General features: G+C 40.8%; 1 protein-coding gene across 2 annotated transcripts in view; it reads right to left on the reverse strand.

Moving 5' to 3' along the window:
* Window positions 1–3,779: 3,779 nt before the first annotated feature.
* Window positions 3,780–16,336, reverse strand: part of SBNO1 (strawberry notch homolog 1) — a 30,421-nt gene continuing 17,864 nt past the window's right edge. For both annotated transcript variants that reach the window (XM_051785608.1, XM_051785609.1), the window contains exons 14-32: window positions 15,712–15,894; window positions 15,414–15,511; window positions 14,590–14,741; window positions 13,845–14,042; window positions 13,400–13,570; window positions 13,146–13,315; window positions 12,242–12,373; window positions 10,684–10,819; window positions 10,144–10,256; window positions 9,971–10,042; window positions 9,447–9,546; window positions 8,859–8,933; window positions 8,454–8,600; window positions 8,281–8,375; window positions 8,063–8,155; window positions 7,502–7,639; window positions 6,941–7,017; window positions 6,060–6,253; window positions 3,780–5,196 (exon numbers count right to left, since the gene is read on the reverse strand). In XM_051785608.1, the coding sequence (XP_051641568.1) occupies window positions 5,054–5,196; window positions 6,060–6,253; window positions 6,941–7,017; window positions 7,502–7,639; window positions 8,063–8,155; window positions 8,281–8,375; window positions 8,454–8,600; window positions 8,859–8,933; window positions 9,447–9,546; window positions 9,971–10,042; window positions 10,144–10,256; window positions 10,684–10,819; window positions 12,242–12,373; window positions 13,146–13,315; window positions 13,400–13,570; window positions 13,845–14,042; window positions 14,590–14,741; window positions 15,414–15,511; window positions 15,712–15,894 (2,487 nt within the window). In that variant the 3' untranslated portion in view covers window positions 3,780–5,053. The remainder of the gene's footprint in view (window positions 5,197–6,059; window positions 6,254–6,940; window positions 7,018–7,501; window positions 7,640–8,062; window positions 8,156–8,280; window positions 8,376–8,453; window positions 8,601–8,858; window positions 8,934–9,446; window positions 9,547–9,970; window positions 10,043–10,143; window positions 10,257–10,683; window positions 10,820–12,241; window positions 12,374–13,145; window positions 13,316–13,399; window positions 13,571–13,844; window positions 14,043–14,589; window positions 14,742–15,413; window positions 15,512–15,711; window positions 15,895–16,336) is intronic.

Raw genomic sequence — 16,336 nt, forward strand, 5'->3', positions numbered from 1 at the left:
CCCCTCTCATGGAAGTGATGCCCTGAGCACAGCTGAGTTCAGAGACACCATCCAAACTTAGTTCTTATGACATAAAATGGAACACACATTGGTTCAGGTATGTAACGCTGCAGGACATCCCTTAAATCCGAATGTATTTCCGTATTCTGGTTTAGCTGCACCAGGTCCTTTCCTTTCAGCCTGTGCTCTCCACACAGATGTCTCAGATCCTTCACACGTGGGGTGCAGGACAACAGAAACCTGCAGGATCCGTTCAGGTGAAAAACTTACATGAGTTTTGGCTTCATCTTAAACCTGCCCAGTTCCTACTCTTGAATCTTATTAGTGCCTCAAACTTTATTCCAAAATTATTTTGGATCCATAAAGAAATAGCAAAGCACATCAGATCAAGGAAGTTCTTGAGGTTTTTACATCTTGTTCTCTTCAGCACAAGTTTTTAGGGGCAACTTGCCCTCAGCTGTTTACAGCCTTTTCTTCCCTCTTTCATGTTTTTCTCCTCAAAACCAGCGTTTTTTCAAACTCAATACCCAACCTAAGGAGGTTGTGTTACTTTGTTCCTCCTGCCAACCCCCTCCATCCCCAGGAGCCCATGACACAGAGCCAAACCCTGGAGCTGCAGCACTGAGCAAACCACCCTCCTTCGTTCTCCACCTTCACTGTTCAAAGCCTGACTGACCACAGAAAGGACCAGCTAAGGATTCTCATTTATCTCCAACTCTGAGGTAAATATACGTGTTTTTACCTGACAATTAAGAAATGCATCATTTTTTCTAAGGTAAGAAAGTTCCACTACCTTCATTTTGCACATTTAGACATGACAGGACGCTCAAAGTTTCCCCAGGAAATATTCTACAACAGATGCATCATTTCCACTCCCAAACCAGCATATAGAACAAACTGTTTACTAACACCTGGTCTAGTGGGATGTGCCCCTACCCATGACAGAGGGGTTGGCACTGAATGGTCTTTAAGGTCCCTTCCAACCCCTTAACATTCTAAGATTCTATGAAATCCTCACCCTTCTAGAGTGCTTTTAAGTCACATTTAATCTGAATGTAGTATACACTTTGACATGTTAGGACAGGATAGAATTTAATTCTAGAACTCTGATTGTAGGAGCTCCCTGAATGCACAACTGGAGATAAAAATAATTGGAAGAAAATGGAAATGTTTCTAGGACTAAAGCTCAAGATCTGAAATGCACTGAAAAGATTAAAGGAAACAAACTCTGTAAAAAGTCAAATATTTGTTTCGCTGTGTCACTGAAAGACATCAGTTCTCTCAAAAAAATGCATTATACACTAAAAATATAGAATAAAACCACAGAGCATCAAAAGGATCACGGAACACGGACACCGAGCTTTTAAAACACTGATGACAACAAGGAACATCCCCAATGCACACACACACCCTGGGAGGTTTATATATGATCTCTATATATTTCAAAGTACACACAAACTGCCCATGTGGCAGGTTGAGAAAATAGGAATACATCTTGGGAAGGGAATGAAGGAAAAAAAAACCACAGGAAAACAGGAGTTATTTACATTCAATATTCAGTAGCCTTTAACACCTCTATATACATACAGACTCTATATATGTACAGACTGCGCTGGAGCAGAGGGAAGTTATTCCAAATGCCAAAGGAAAATACAAATCCCCTGGGTAATTCACTGGACAAGCGTTTACAGGTTGCAGAGATTTCTTCATTTACAAAGAAAATACTACACACAGAGTAGACAACTCGCATCTTCAGGGAACTTGGAAGTCCTTACAAGAGGTGTGTGTTCCCAATGAACCACCGGAAATAGTGGAAAACTTGCTGTGGGAGGAGGATTCCAGGAGGTTACAACTGCATTTAATGTGTCAGACATAGTTAACAAGTCATAATTTAGTTGCTGTCAAGGGACAGTTTAGAAAAGAAACCCCAAAATTTGGGTTTCAGTTCTCAAGTCAACTTAATTATGTACCTTCCCCTTCTGCAGCACGAGTCCAAAACTCCCATGGCACAGAAGTTGACACCATTTTACACGTGGCTTTGCCCCTTTACCAGAGACATCTGCCCTCTGTAAGTTTTGTACCCACTCCACTGAACATTTTGTACTTCATTTTTACAAAGCAGATCAATACCCCACAAGCAGGAAAATACAGAGACCGTCCCTGCCTGGTAATTTATAGTGACAATTGGTCTCCTTTCCTGCCCAGGAGGATGTTTGTCTCAGGGGCAGTGCTGCAAAGGGACACCACTCACTGTTCCTCACCCCATCCAGTGCTATTTATACTCCTTTTCTCCCCAAGCTGGAGCAGCAGCTCATGCAGAGAACAAACTGCCCCAAAACCCCATCCCAACCCCCTGAGCAGGAATTTTCAAGAGAGAAAACTTTGCTGGAGCTTGAAGGCTATTTTTTTTTTCTTTTTTTGCTGTTAACCTTTAAGATGTTTAACAGTCCAGAGCCGTGGCTGCAGCTGTGTTAGTAACTGGGTGGCAAAGCCAAGGCAGTGATGGTGGCAAGTAGCAGAGAGCAGGCAAAGGACAGCAAGTGGAGGAATAGATTTCTGGAATGGGAACGGTTCTTAGGGATCTTGGAAGTACTGTCAGCTTTTTTCCCCCTCCAAGGGACACAAGTCTGTGGAAAGTTTAAGAGGCTGAAATAAAATTTCAGCTTGGTTTGCTTATCAATACAGGGAAAATCCAGCATTTGCTCATCCCAGCAACAGAGATCCCAGGCTGAGGAGAGCACTTAGGAACTGAGCAAGTCTAAGTAATTTTTTACAAACGATAAAAAATTGAAAAAAAATCACTAATTGTGAACCTGGGACTTTTAGAAGCATCTCACTGACAATCAAGACCTAAAACATTGTTACCATCTCAGATCCCAGAAGTTTCTACATTAAATAACAATTAAGAGCCAGAGCCAGGGCAGTCCCCACCCAGCCTGCCCTCACTGGCACTTTGGTTCCCTGTCTGCTGCAGTTGTGATCCGTCAACACACTCCTCAAAAATCCCATCTCTGCTCTTGGAATGGATGCCAAATCCATGCACTTGGGGGTATGGAACACAGGAACATCCTTCCCCACGCCCTGTGCTGCACAGTTTGCCAGGGCTCTGACGGCACTCCGGCACACTTCCCTTGCTCCCAACACCCACCACCTGCATTCCAAGGATTTACAGAGATGCAGCAGGTGCTACAGCAACAGGGAGCAGAGGATTTATTCCAGGTCTGTATTCCCAGTTAGTCCCAAGCATGAGCAGGGGTTTAATCTCCCAACCAGCTCAGGCTGGAGCTGAAGGAGATGGGCACACTCCCTTCCCTGCCGAGCAGGGGCTCTGTGAGCACTGGGCTGGTGGCACAGGCAGAGTTAACTGAGCCTCAAGGGAAACAATTCCATAAGGGAACACGCTGCAGCCTCAAGAGGACAATTCCCATAAGGGAACACACTCTGGCCTCAAGAGGACAATTCCATAAGGGAACACACTCTGGCCTCAAGCTGTGGAACTTCTGCCTCGTTATTTACAGAGAAGCTCCTTCTGACCCTCGGGAGGTGCCACCCCTGCAGTGATCCTGCTCTGGCAGCTGAGCCTTCCTTAAAACACACATTTGGAGCTTTAAACAGAGTTTAGTTCTTGCCTCATTAGCGAGTTCAGCTGAGAGATTTGGGCTGCAAGACAGAAGCCTGGTTAGAGCAGCCTGGAACATGCCAAGTCCTGTCAAATTCCAATTGCACAGACTTGTTAGTTTTTTTGGAATACCGTGATTGCCTAAACAAGACTCCACTTCTTGTTAGTACAATAACTTTTATTTGACATCTACAAGATCATTATCTTGTAGTTTTTTTTGGACAGGTTTATACAATCTCAATTTTTCAATAGTGCAACCTGTGCAAGCAAGAAATGACAAACATTGTCCTTCACTTTCTTATAAACATCTACTATTATAGGCAAAACAAAACTTACCCATATTATAGATAAGTGACTATTCACATTTGTACATTACAATTTCTTTTAAACAGCTCCAGATAAACTCTACAATGTCTTACAACATATTAAACAGTATTCAAGTTACTGGGTAACAGAAACAGCACATACAGCGGAACCCTCAAGTGTTTCCCATTCTCTAATTTACAGCTCAAGTAAGGTTTCATCTTACAAGTGACAAATTAAATTACGTTAATGAAGTAAAAAATAGAAGATTGTATGCGAGATGGAAGTGAATTTGCACTTAAGTTTCCATAACCACCTCAGATTAAGGAAATGCTTCAATTTAAGGAAAAACAGGCATCCAGCCATCTTTGCAGTACACATTAGGAATACCATTAATACATTAAAAATGAATTAATTTTAATTTAAGATGTTTATCACAAAAAGAACATGTTGTAGACTCAAATATATAACCCCCAGGAGAGAACCAGAAAAAATGCAACACCTGGGTATAAACACTATAAAAATGCAATAACCAATGCTGTACAACTAAGATTGTGTTTCTCTCTGAATTCCTGCCTCGTGTGTTTATCCTGTCCATGCCCGTTTCCAAAGACATGCACTGTCAAACAGAAACTGGGAAGGAACCTGAATGCATGATGTGCAATCTCTAGGTTTCATGCTTTTATAAACTCAAATTGAAGAGAAAAACCCAATATATATTTTCTATATATATACTCAATACATGCATTCGAGATCTCCCACAGCAATGGCATCGATGCACTGCGTTAAACCCTGAGCACTGTATGACAAGATAAAAATAAAGCCTGCTTGGGGATTTTCAAGCGTTTTCAAACAAATCGTGGTTTGTAGCTTAAAAGGCCAAAAGTAAAAGCAAACAGGAAGCACTACAGAGAGCATAAGGAAAGACAGATGCACCACCATAAACAACTGCTGGCTTTCAGTTCTACCAACCTTTTTAGATCTCTTTATTCCCAAAGTATTTGAGAGCACACAACTGAACTGAAAAAGTTATATTTCTTTGGAATCTGTCCCTGATTTTTATGCAAGTGATATGCTTTTACAGCCTTTTCCTCAAAACACCAGAGTCAACACCTGTAGCTTGTCCTCCTCCTATGCGTTGCTGAGGTTGGTGATGCTCTGGGGGTGGTGCTGCTGCCAGATCTGCTGCTGCTGCACCGCGAGCTGCTGCGACTGGTCGGACGTCGACAGGAGGTTCACGAGGGGCGACACACAATTTGCAGGAATGATCAAACCTGGGAACAGCAACCAATCAGTTGTTCCATGAACACTTTGTTCGTTAAAACCTCGGGCTGGTGATTCCACCATGTAATTTATGCAACAGTCAGTGAGCGTTTGCAATGCCAAGTCTAATCAGCACAGCCACAAGTTCTGCTTCTCAGAGGTTCATCCTTTCTCCTGCTTCACGACCTTAAAAATTTTGACCCGGTGACAAAATTTATTCTTATGTCACTCACTCTCACATGAAACCACATATAGGCTATTTTGGCTTTTCTAGTCTCACAGAAGTTACACCATCAAGGAAGTTTAAACCTAGTTCCAACATCCTAGAAAACTGTTCCTAGAGGAGGAGCTGCCAGGATATTGCATATCCAGAGGAAATCCACATTTAAAAAAATACAGACATTTCAGGCTCTGAGGTCCCTGCTCTGAGGGCTTCACTAAGAGGTTTAGTGAGAAGACAAACTTGAAGTCATTCTGCACACTTTCAGTAGTCCAAAAACTATGAAAACAATTATTTCAAGTGCCTACTCATCTCTTTCAAGAGTAGGGAGGAAAGTGGAGCCATTATGATTTCAAGGTAGCTTGGCTGGCAGAGACCAAATATGATGTTTTTGTTCTGAGTAAATCAAAAGAACTGAGAGAATAAGTGTCCCAAAGCCTGGCTGAAAACAAATTCTTCCTTCTTTAACCTACCTCCAAACACTGTTTGTATTACACTGCTGAAATACAGATGTCAACAGCTGGAGTTCTGCCCCTCCCCAACAGACACCCTGACAAGCCTGTTGTCTCAGAAGCATCTTTTACACAAGTCTGGGACAAAGTGACAACTTCCTTCTCCTCCAAGCTGGCAGTAAAGGAGGAGCAGTGCACTTACCTACGATCCTCTGCCCATCCTCTGTCCTCAGGCGAACAATCTGCATCTTCACATTTGTCCCACTCACAGAGGCCAGAACTCCTTCCACCTTTGTCCACACGCTCAGCACGGAGCCACACAGGACATAGTAGGTCCGGCAGCGCAGTCCCACCTCACACACCAGTCCCAGACCTGCCTTCTTACAATTGCCTCTCCTACAGACAGAGGGGGGGAAAAAAGCTTTCAAAACAATTCTGCAAAACAGAAGGTATCCAATTTCATTAAAAATGAGACCTGAAGTTATTTAAGATGTTATTTAGAGTCAAGTGAGGGCTGTGAGACACACTAAGGGACAGCAGGGCTCTGATGGTAAAGTGCTCTTCAAAATGTACAGAGTCAGAGACACTGCCATTCTCAGGTGACCTGAACGATGGTATGTGAAACAACACTGGGATCTGATCAGTGCATTTCAGAAGCTCCAATATCAATCTGAAACTTCTACCAGTTGTGCTGTTCCTCAGGAATTCAGCCATAGCCGAGTTCAGATACACAACAGGCAGCACAGGAACAGCTGTTTCTCCCATCCATCTCATCTCTACACAAAGTATAAACATTTTCCCCCCCAAAGAACATCTGAACTATCAGATCACAGCTCAGCTCAAGGCACTTCGAGCACAAGCTACTCCTGGGTCATCGCACTTCTACTGAGTGTAATTTATACAAGAGCATTCATCTCATACATTAGGACTTTAGGGGGAGTGCAAAGCTTCATGTTTTCACTTGAAAGTTGGGTCATTTGACTGGTCATGGGACAATTTCTCTTAAGGAAGATTTCACAAGAGTAACAGAAGAAGTGATAAACCAGTTCAAATGAAAGCACTGGTGTGCACACAAACACTGACCAGTAGGCGTGGGTGCAGGTGTCTGCAGAGGAATTGTACTGCTCCAACCAGTGTGGCAGAGCATCCTCAGAGGGTACCTGGAAGAGTGGGAATAAAGGAAAACACATCAGCACTTACACAGAACACAAGCAATTTGTTCATTACTGTGAGAAAAGAGGGAGCACCAACACTATGATGGTGCAGAGGTACAGCATCCTACAGCCTAACTTCAAACTGTCCATCCCAAAGAATAAGCAAAATGCTCAAACGCAGCAGAACCTCAGAGCTTTTTCAGTAAATCAACCTGAACAGCTCCCTCAAGTTTTTACAAATTCAACACTTGCTAGAGAACCTCATTTTGTATTACCACACCACAGATAATTTATATTCAGAAAGTTTTGGATTTAGGAATGCCAGAACCATGTAGACCTGCTTAAGAAGACCTAAATACAAGCCCTGCTCTGGAGAAAGAAGCCTAGTTTTTGACTTGCCAGAATTATATAAAAATACCAGAAAAAGAAAGCCCTTATACTTATTTTCATTTTTTTTCCAGTTTAAAACAAGCATAATTTTAATGGTTACCTTCTTATATTTCTTTTTCAGGTCTGCACATGTTTCTAGTTTGAGTTGTTTCCCAGTATTTGGTCTGTATACTAAAAAAAGCTTCTTTTTAGGATTCACTTCTTTTACTAGAATTGCTGTTTTCTTGTTATTTCTTATCTGCAAAAAGAAAGACAAACCAAAAACTTCCTAAATTTAAACATGATGACAGTGTCTGTCTTAAGTTATTCCATTCTGTGTTCTTTACAGAGTAGTAAGAGTTTGTAATACTACAACCAGGAATAATAATACACCTCTAGAACACAGTGATCCACATTAACCTCCCAGCTTTTCCTTACAGTGAAAGCACCTAGTTTCTTGATACAGGTTTAAATAAGAGCTATTATTTTGGGCTCATATTCCTATCAAAAATATCCCGAGCAGCTAAAAGGAGCACTTCATACTCATCATTAAAAACAAATTTAAAATGAATTTGTTAAGACTCAAAAAGTATCTTGCAAAACTGAGCAGTGATTACTTTGAACAGTAAATTTTTCAGGTTACATTTCCCTGAACATAAACCAAGAGACAGAAGAACCTTACCTGTAGTGATAAATAAAATCCATCATCTGGACCTGTCTGTTCAGCCCAGAGCTTTGTTGCTTCATCCCAAGACATTCCTCTCTCCACACTGATCTACAAGAGAGTGGGAGTACTTGAGTGGGAACAGACTTTAAAACAGTTATACACATAGGAACTAAACATGTTGTAAAAGCTTTTAGTATGTCAGTTTTGATAAAGATGATACAGAATTAACTTACTGTATACAGCTCTACGTGTCCAGAGGTAGAATATCCAGGAGTTAAAAACTTCTTAACATCTGCCTTCCTTACTTTCTCATCCCCAGAGCCCAAATCTGAAAAGGAAAGCACAGTTTTATTCTGTTTCTCTGTTCTCACACAAGTACAAGAGTACTGACAAATTATTTACTCACCTAAGATGCCCATGTCATATCTCCCATTCTTTTTAGCATTTTGAATAACTGCATTTAACGTGTCAGAGAAGTACTGGAACAAAGCGTTCTGCTGATGGACTTCCATTCCAAGAATTCGATTCAGAAACTTCCCTATATTGTTATAATCTTAAAAAAAAAGAAATACATGTTTTAGGTCAACAAAGATTAAGTTTGATAATAACAAGCTCTTAATCACTACTCAAAGAGTCTCAAAGACTATTTAAATCCATTCTTTCAGAAATGGAGAAAACATTACGCTCTTCAAAAGAGTAACTTCTTAGATAGTTGAAGATAGAATAAGTTCAGTCCTGTTGCTAGGAATCCACTGTCATGGCATATGATATTCCCAGCAGCATCCCAAAGATACACTGAACACACCAGTACCTTTATCAAGTGTCAGTATTCCGGATCTGTCTTCTACATTTATCAAGCCCACGCCAATCAATCCCTGACGAACATCTAGGAAAGAGAAGGAAGTTCAATCAGAGCTGCTTTGCCATCTAAAAATAACCCAATGAAGTAACAGCTTGTTTAGCAATGGGATCCAATTCCAAAACTGTGACACCCCTCGATTCCATTACTTACAATTTCTACCTAATACATCAATAAGCAAGACAGGATTTTGCCTTCTGTCCCTCCAGGAAGCAGAGACAGTGAAAACCACCAGTGGCACCATGGATGAGAACAAGATATCACAATGGATAATGGGAAAGTGTAGTTAAAGAACTGTATATAATAGTCAGGCCAAGCAGATACAGAACATTCCTTTTATTGAGAGTTCACGGATCTTGTTTCATACATGAACTTCAACATTCAAGCAACGTGCACAGACTCTCCCTGGCTGTTATTCCCATCTGTCCCAGCTGATCAGTTTAAATAGTAACAATGTTTTATAGCTCTCAAATTATTTGCATTTTCTGCCTACTGGAGAAGGATCAAAAGAAAGCTATTGCAGCCAGTGAATTATCTTACCTTTGAAGAAGTCTCCAGGAAAATCAGGAGGAGGTGAGACCATTGGGGAGTCTAAGTTCACAATGGATTTCATAACAATCTCCAAAGCATTTCTGCCATACTGTGAAAGGAAAAGAAAGTTATTCTATCAATGGGATCCAGTCTTTGTGCCCCAAGCACACATACACTTTGATTCACAATAAAACATTTTTCTCTGCAATAGTAAAGGGAATTGGTTATTACCTTTATGTAGTGTAGCTTATAATTGAAAACAAAGCAGTCTTAATTTCTAATTAGAACTGTCAAATCAATCTTTCAGCTGTGATGGAAAGGACACACCATTTAGTTAAGATTTTGCCAAGGTAGAACAGCGATTTACACACATTTGTGTTCTACATGGCTTTGCAAACAGAATTAAGAATGTTACTGGCTACCTCAGAAAGTGATACAGTTAAAGGTAGGAGATGGGAAAGATCCTTCCTCAACAGGTCATTTGTGGAATAAGCACCACAGCACAGGTTTTCCAACAAAAACAGAACCATCACCTTGTTGTCAAAATTGAATCTGCTGAGGTCTCGAGTTTCTGTGGCCCTTCTGTCCCCGTGGGTGAGGGCTCCCTGTTAAGACACACAGTTGTCATTAAACAGAATTTTAAGAAAAAGAAATCTAATTTGCATTTTTCTCAAATGAAGGTTCAGACCACTTGAAACAATCTTACCAAGCTCTCCAGTCTTTTTGCAACTATGGATGCAAATCTTTGCTCTCCTGCCAGTTCAGAAATGAGGAACACATACTCTGGAGCAGTCACTTGGTTGGATCTGTGAGTTCTTCCTGGATAATTAAATAGAAGCACGTATGTTAAATAAACTCCACTTCATGGAATATTTCTAATAAACTGTGAATTGTGTAGAGTGAGGAAAAAAGCTAGAACTTAATCCTGCTGAAAATTAAGTTTGTGCCATATTACAGCCAACAGAAGGCAGCACAGATGCTCTAGAGCTGTGGCAACTTTTATAAAGACACTGGATACATGAATAAAACTCCAAAGCTGCAGCACAGGCTTGTTTGCAAGGTTTCTTTCAAAACTTTCAAGACAATTAGCTATGACTGCAGAAAAAGCAGATTCTGCTCATGAGTAAAGAAGACTGGAGGGGTCCTTAAGAGGTCACCTACTCAATCTGATCTCTCATGAGTCAGCAGTACACTCAGGCAGTATTACTAAGTTTGCCAGAGAAAGGATACAAAAAGAAGTATTTACCAAACTGCTGTATTGCTCTGTCTGCACTCCAGGGCAGCTCCAGGGTCATGTGAACTCTCCGTCTCTGGTTCTTGGCTCTCCGATCTGCTTGCAATGATATCCCAGAGCTGGCAGCCTCTGAGATGATGGCAATGTTCTTGGAGGAAGAAAAATATAAACCCAAAATCAAGCTTCAGTTTTCAGTGTCTAAGAAAAATCTCATTATACAGCTATTAGCAAACACTAGAGTGGAGTGGTGTCACTGTTACTTGGTCTTCCTATCGCAAGTAGGAGGGAGGGGAGACAAGGTGTGGTTCCCTTTATCAGAGTTAGAAATGTTAATTAATTTTTTTGGACTGAAAGGAGTGGGTTTTGCTTCTTTACTTTTCAACATCATCTCTGTACAAATGAAAGCAGGTGGTACATGCTGCAGTCTTGCCATCCCAGAGAGCAGGTTGCTCTGACATTGGCCGGCAGTTCAGAAAGAAGGGAGGGGACACAGAGACTTGTTCCAATAGTAACACAGAAGACAAAAAGTTGCTGCTATTGCTGTATAAGGAGGAGGATCTGGACACTCCAGTGCCTTCAAAGAATGTAAGTGTTTGGACTGTGCACAAGTCACTTACAGGAACTGAGTCTTTACCCTCAAGTGTCACAACAGACCACACAAGTTCCACACAGTGACATGCACTCCATTTGCCCTCTTGTGGCAGCAAGGCCCAAGTGAACCACTGGGAAGGGCTTTTCCCCCCTCCTTCTTTATCACCTTCAGTCCCTACCATCATTCCAGTCAGGATTTTCTTTCAGATTGCAATGTAAAGGACAAAAGCCATCACTCTTCCCAGCATTACTTCTCAATCCTTGTTAGGGTTAACAACCTCACCTTGTCCCTGAAAGTTTTTTCATACCAAGTCAGTGGTTTTCCCCATTTCCCAATTTCACTATTACCTCTTGGAAGGAGAGGTACACAGTTATCCAGATCAATGAATCAGAGATATGAACCACAAATCTGCCTTTTAAACATGTTTTGTTTTACAAGATCAGCTTAAAGGTGCAAGTTTTTGGTTTGGCACATGGGTGCACACCTCAAGGACAAGCCTCTGAGGTCACCCAAACTACTGTCTGACCTTTCAAGCACAGTGGAACACACTGATTTGAAAAACAAAACACACAGCAGTGAACAGAAAATGCTTATTAACTAGTACTTATAGTATAGGCCCTCTCCAGCTCTCCTGTAGCTCCCTTCAGGTACTGAAAGACCACAATAAGGTCACTGGAGCTTCTCTTCTTCAGAGAAAGGATAACTCTTAGACATATTTCTGTAATGTATTTTGATTTATAACTGACATATAACAAAGATGTCTCAGCATTCCAGTGCAATTTTTCATTCCTTCTCCTCCTCTTGCTAATGAAAGCATAGTGAGAAAGAAGAAACCACAATTTTTCACTCCTTCTTTCATAATTAGGCAATACTTTATCCCAACGCTACTACGAGTCACTGTGCAATGATGGCTGAGCCACAACTCAGTAGCTTGGTGTTGCCATGGCATCTGGCATGTTTTATCTCTTTAAGGATTACCTTATCTCCATCCATGAACCTCTGCTTTTCTGTGATGTTCAGGATTTCCACAGGCACGTCCAGCTCAGACCTGGACTCGTAGGAAATGCTGCCGTCGTCGTTGCTCACAACCCGCCCTTTGCGGCCCGTCATCTTCCAAAGGAAAAGGGAACACAAGCTCATTGTGGCAATATCAAAACCACTCCATGACCAAAAGCCCCAAGCAATATTGCTATTTATTTGTGTACCAACCTCAAAATAGAGTCAGCAATTTACTCCAAGTGCAAAAGTACATTAGAGAACCTGGGTTATTTTTTGGTTGATGCTGTGACCCACTATGTGGAACACTGATTTAGAGGTAACTCAGGGAACAAAAAAAGCATAACAAAGTATATCTATGTAAAAATGTCATATTATGCTACTGTTCATAAGGGATTTACCAGCAGTACTAAGAAAATAAACTCAACAGATAGCTTAGAGTGTCATTGATTTTGACAGGGCCTTTTAAATCACAATGATGTTTCTACTTGATAGAGACAGGCAGCTTGAAGACATATTTCTGAAGTTATTGAGAAAAAGAGAATAATTAATCAAGCTTTTCATTAACACAGCCAGGTCCTTCATCTCCATTGTCTTGGAGGATGAACTAAAGCTTCAAATTGACTACAGTTAGTTAGAGAAACAGACCACTATAAAGCAAGAGAAACTGGTGTGATTTACCCAACAGGAAACTATCAGGCTCTGAAATGACCTGTTCATCCACTCAGAACTCATCTCTGTACTCTAAAACAATCCTCAATTTTCTCTAATTCAGAGCCATTCAGCAAGGTAACCTCTATTCTCACCACCTGTGAGATTACTGCCTAAAACTGATGAACAAGCTCTTTAAAAACATACATTTTTCTACATGTGAACACCAGCCTACCTCTGCAACATTTTCAGGACCACCCAGTTCATCTATAAGCTCATCCAGTGTATTAGGTGGAAGATCTTCAGCCAGCTTTTCCAGTTTATCCAGCAGCTCTTTTTTCATTTGTTGGGCCCTTTCAACAGCATCCTGACTTGTTACAAAGCTGCTGTTTGTGTTGCTGTTTGCTGAAATTTAAGAGAGACTCTTTGAGATTTAGAATTTTATTGCCCAACTGCTAAGAAAGCGAATCAACATCAAAAACTTCTTACCAGACGTGTTGGTGCTCGAGGTGGTGGTACCAACAGTGGAAGTGAAGCAGCTGGGTCGTTTGGATCCCAGGCCAGAGGCGAGTAAGGCACTTTGAATGGAGTCTGGGTCTATGCTTTTCTTCTTTTTCTTTTCTTTATTTTTTTTATGCTCTTTTCTAATGAGCCAGGGATCTAAAGTTAAAAGTTTCAAACATTTACTGAACAGCCAATACTTCCCTTTGAAGGAAATACATTCTCATTGCAAAAAGTGACTTACAGAAGTCTGAACTCCAGTGTGGAAAATCTAATTGAAGATTTACATTCTAATGCTAATTCCAGTCTCATTAGGACTAAACTACATGATTAGCAAACACTTATTTGTTCTTCATTGAAATGGTTAGGAAAGATTTTCTGCTTATTATTTGCAAATACAGCTACTTGCTTGATGAAACACAAGTTGTCTTACCATCTTCATCATCCTCACTGGATTCATCTCTGAATGGGTTGAAGTCATCATCATCTCCAGAACTCAAGAATTTGGAGCTCTCATTGTCACTTTCTTCATTATCTGAAGCATCAGACTCACTCTCACTCTCATCAGAGCTGCTGCCTGCAAGGCCCCCTGTCTTGCGAGCTTTCTTGGCTTCTCTGCTTATCTCCTCACCTGATCCATCACCCCAGAAGAAAAAGAACTTAGTTTAAAGCTTGTAGTCAACACTTTGAGGTTTGTGTTACCACTGCTGCACACAAACTAGAAAAATACTCAATTTCTAAAAACAGAACTGTTTGAAAGAATCTAAGTTCTAAGCAAAATCTCTCTACCAAGTTTTTTATCATCACCTACTTTTGGGCAAGAAGATAATCAGTTTGGGAATGGGGGTGTATTAGGCTTCTCTTTACTGAGCCTCAAGAAAAGAAAGCAATTATTTGTGTGACTGCATCAGGAAATGGTTTGTGCAAAGCATTTTGCACCCATAACAGCTCAATCCGATTTTGAGCAAAAAGTACCCAAAATGTACAGGATACAGTGCTTCAGCAGCAGTTTTAAATCTAATAATGGAAGTCTCCAACAAAAGTCTCAGAGACCCGCAATACATGCTCTTACATGAATGACTGTACAGATATTCCCATATTTTATCCAAAGTTCACTCCTAGGCAGCTCTGAAGTTGCCATTTCCACTGTGGCATTAGTGTAAGAGCATCAGCATTACCTTTTCGTTTCTTTATCTTGTTCTCCTTGCAAGGGCTGTCTCGGGGTGAATTGTTGTTACTTTGAGCAGTCAAGTCAATTCCCAACAAGCTAAACAGCTTCTTCCTGTCGGGAGCTGGAAAGTGCTTTTCAATAAGAGACTGGAATACTCCTCTGTGTAAGAAAAAAAAAAGAGTTCTTCAGTGGAATTTGCATTTATTTAAAATACAAAGCTGTAACATTTTAACTGCTTCAGCTCTCTGAGGAATGATTCCTTATGAGTGCACAGGAGCACTCTGAATATTATCACCTGTATTGCTGTATTTGTCACCTTGAAAGCAGGAGACATTTATTTTACAGCATTGTTACGTAAAATCTACTAAATCTGGTTTTGATAGCAAGTGGTGTTGCTACTGCTATTTTTTTATTGCTCGGTTTAAGTAACAGATTAATTTAATTTATTAAGATTTCCAGCAAGGCAGCCTTGGGATTGGCTCTGGCTCATCTCATAGAAGGAAGTCATGGTTTGCAACCTGCTCTGGTTTAAATGCAGTGCACACTCAGTAAGTCTTCCCCTCCTCCCAGTTTGAGTAGAATAGCACGATCTGTTCCCACCTGAAAGCATTTTGGAATGCCAGAAGAACTAGGAACTAACCAAGGGGTCACCTGAGCAATACTGTCAGATCTTAGGTACAGGAAGCTACAGTAAAGAGCATCAGTACTAAAGGATTCCCAACTTTCTGTGCACTGATGAACTTTTGACACATAAAAGGACAAATCACACACACACACAAAACCAGGTGAATGTTAGTTTTGTAAAGAACAGTTCTAAAACTTCAGTCTTACTTTGCTGTGGAAACAAAGTCGTTCAGTTCACCTCCACCTTCCTCCAAAGCTTCCAATGTTCTCGCTTCCCCTGTTGACTGCAGGCCAATGACAACACACTAAGGGACAAATGAACACCACACACCGTTACTAGGTCTGAGCTGCAAGTTTATTTTGCCTGAATTTCTGCTCATTAAATAGCCTCAATACCATAAAGTACAAAAACATGGTTGAAAATATTTGCATTATATATATAAAAAATCATTTAATAGCTTTACAATTAAGAAAAATATTTAAAAATAGGTTGTGGTCGACTTACTTTGCCATTCTTGATTTCCTCCCGAGCAAGCTGCACCACCCTCTTCACCTTGGAGGCTATGCAAAGGTACTTGAAAAACCTCTGGTGTGCTGACCAAAACTGCCCCCACATGGACTTTTTCATGCGTTGCTCCGCGTCGATGAGATCGGCCGCCTGCTGAAACCTCTCCCGAGCACTGACCCACTGAAGGAGACATCGTGAATGGCTTTACAGGTTGTATTTGAAGGCTCAGAGATACATTGTTTAATATCCAAATAAAGACAGGAGAGTTTAAAGCTACAGTATTATGACACTGCACTTTAAGGAAACTCATCAGACAGCAAAGCTCACAAAAAAACCCCAGCTATGGCTTAGTAAATTAAGCAATTACTCTCAATAAAAAGCAGATACATTTGCATTATAACCAGAGCAAACATACATAGTATTTTCTAATTATCTAGCTTCTCCGTTAATACATTAAGGTTAAGAAAGCAGAGAGCACTGCCCATAATTAATTATTAAGCACCATCCCAAGAAGAGAAAAACCCACTGCCTTGGTTTGCCTAAATGGAGGCAGAGGAGCACAAGAGTAGGACCAATAGAACAGCTTTATCTTGGGCAACAGTGACCAAAGTGTCTGAAGTAC

Source organism: Manacus candei, unplaced genomic scaffold (assembly GCF_025592945.1).
Source record: "Manacus candei isolate 608988 ecotype Guabito, Panama unplaced genomic scaffold, ASM2559294v1 h1tg000020l, whole genome shotgun sequence".
NCBI classification, from domain to species: domain Eukaryota; kingdom Metazoa; phylum Chordata; class Aves; order Passeriformes; family Pipridae; genus Manacus; species Manacus candei.